This window comes from Macaca fascicularis, chromosome 1 (genome assembly GCF_037993035.2).
Source record: "Macaca fascicularis isolate 582-1 chromosome 1, T2T-MFA8v1.1".
NCBI classification, from domain to species: Eukaryota; Metazoa; Chordata; class Mammalia; order Primates; family Cercopithecidae; genus Macaca; species Macaca fascicularis.
In genome coordinates this window covers 232,565,317-232,567,539 of record NC_088375.1, presented here as the reverse complement: position 1 = coordinate 232,567,539, position 2,223 = coordinate 232,565,317, and the positions used below count along the sequence as shown (strand labels likewise).

The following is a 2,223-nucleotide window of genomic DNA, read 5'->3' as shown; positions in this document are numbered from 1 at the left end:
TTTTTTTGTATTTTTAGTAGCGACAGGGTTTCACTGTGTTAGCCAGGATGGTCTCGATCTCCTGACCTCATGATCTGCCCGCCTGGGCCTCCCAAAGTGCTGGGATTACAGGAGTGAGCCACGGTGCCAAGAGCAAGCTTCTGATGCTGGGGCCGCAAGGAGCTTCCCAGGCCAGGCAGGTTGCTGTCTCAGCGGCAGCCTGCAGCCTCCTCCCAGGATCTGGAGCAGGAGGGTGGCTGTCTTTTGCATTCAATCCGTTGGGCTGCTGCAGGGCTCCCGCAGAGCTGCTCCAAGGGGCCAAGAGAAGGAAGGACGCTGCCCCCAAGGACAGACGGGCAAGCTGGAGTCAGGAGAGGCCCAGCCGTGGCCCGCAGGCCTTGAGTCGCTGCTTGGGGGAGCGTGAGGCAGGTATGGGAGGGGGCCAGGGAAGCCCTGCAGCCCCCCACCCCCACCCCCGGCCCCAGGCAGCAGTGCCTCCGAGGCCTGGGCGGCAGGAAAGGGAGAGATGACGTCATTGCCGCCTGGAATCTGCTGTTTGGAGGCGTCGCCATGGAGACCGGAAGGCTCAGGGTGGGTAAAAATAGCAAACCCAAGAGGGTGTAAGTTCCAAGAACCCGAGTCTCTGAAAAGCGAGGCATACATGTTCTCGTTGCCTGGAGGACAGAGGGCCCAGGCTGGGAGTCTAGCGGGAGGGGCCGCTCGGGGCTGCTGGCTTGCAGCCACCCGCACGCGGTGTGTCCCCGCCACAGCCACCGAGAGCTTTGTCCCTGCGCAGGGTGTGGCGGGGGTGGCAGGCTCCCAGCAGGAGGCATCTGCAAGCACGCTCCCTTCCTCTGCTTGGGCACCGCAGCCTGAGCCGAGGGCCGCTCTGCAGGGACTTTTCTTTCCTCGCAGAGGGAAGCAGCCGTGGCCTGTGAGTCGCTGGGCTTCCCAGGCCTCATCCCGGCCGGAACTCCGTGCCTCCAGGCGGCCTCTGGTGGGGCGGGAGGGGCCGAGCTGGGGTTTTCGCTGCCTGGGCGGAATGCTCTTTTCCTGCCCTGCTTCTGGAGGAGGAAAGGGGCGGCCGCCTGAGGAAAGCCTCCGGCACCCCAACCCCGTTCCTCTAGGGTGGTTTTCTTGCCAGGGAGCAGGATTTTCCTCCAGGCCAGGAGGTGGCTGTCCCGCTCCTTCTGGGCTCGGTCCCCGGAAACGCCAGTACACACTGTCTGCACCTCCCTTCAGCGGTGTCCCAGTGTCCTCATGGGTCCCCCCAAGTCCCAGGCCACAGAATACGGCAGGAGGCCCGAGGGCTCTGGGCTGCTCTCCCCAGATGGCTGAGTCCGTGGAGAACCCCTGCAGCCGTGAGGGGCTCCCTGGCCCGGTGCCACGTCCGAGAAACTCTGCCCTGTCTTTGCTCTCGGCGTGGCTGGGGCCTCCTCTCTCCCAGGCCAGGCTGCACCAGGGCATGGAGGGGACCTTGCCTGGCGGCTTCCTCCAGCCGCACGAGCCTGGGCAGAAGTGTCATTGGGCTCAGGGACCCTCAGATGGCCCAAAATGACCCAGGAGCCCTCAGAAGGCCCAAAATGACCCAGGAGCCCTCAGATGGCCCAAAATGACCCAGGAGCCCTCAGATGGCCCAAAATGACCCAGGAGCCCTCAGATGGCCCAAGAGCACCCTGGGTGGGGAAGGATCCAGGGTGATTCCCAGCCCCGAGAAATGAAGCTCCATTCCGGGAGGGTGACTGTCCCCGGGCAAGGGGTGACCATCCCTGGTTGGGAGGCAACTGCCCACTATAGCAATGAACGTTCTCCTGAGCAGCCTGGGGAGCCCTTTCCTCCCTCCGTGCGGGGGGCTGCTGGGGCTGAGTCTCTGTCCGCTGCTCCCTGGGTGCTAAATCCTGGAACATCTTCAAAGAGTTTCAGTCCCTTCTCTTCTGCACATACCATTGTTCTCAGGGTGGCTGGGCAGCCCCTTCCTCCACCCAGGGCAGGGGAGCACGGGGTCACCTCTCACGCCCAGCCCTCCCTCGGCTCATGGTGGTCTGTGGCTGGAGAGGGCGAGGGGATGTAGAGCCCCGTGTAGGGGTCGCTCATTCCCCCAAGACATAGCTCACATGCCTTATGTAACTCGTGAGCTCACGCAGAGGGCCTGCCAGAAATGACGGCAGGGGCGGGAGGGGCCTGCTCGGGAAGCCAAGTGTGGCTCAGGCTTACGAGGAGCCGGCCGGGCCCTGCCTCGAGGAG

At 64.1% G+C, this 2,223-nt stretch overlaps 1 protein-coding gene across 1 annotated transcript; it reads right to left on the bottom strand.

Moving 5' to 3' along the window:
• Window positions 1–249: 249 nt before the first annotated feature.
• On the bottom strand, window positions 250–1,504 carry LOC107130527 (uncharacterized). The gene is given in 3 exon segments (XM_015454347.3): window positions 250–995; window positions 998–1,240; window positions 1,243–1,504. Coding segments are annotated over 3 exon segments (1,251 nt in total).
• Between the last annotated feature and the right edge of the window lie 719 nt (window positions 1,505–2,223).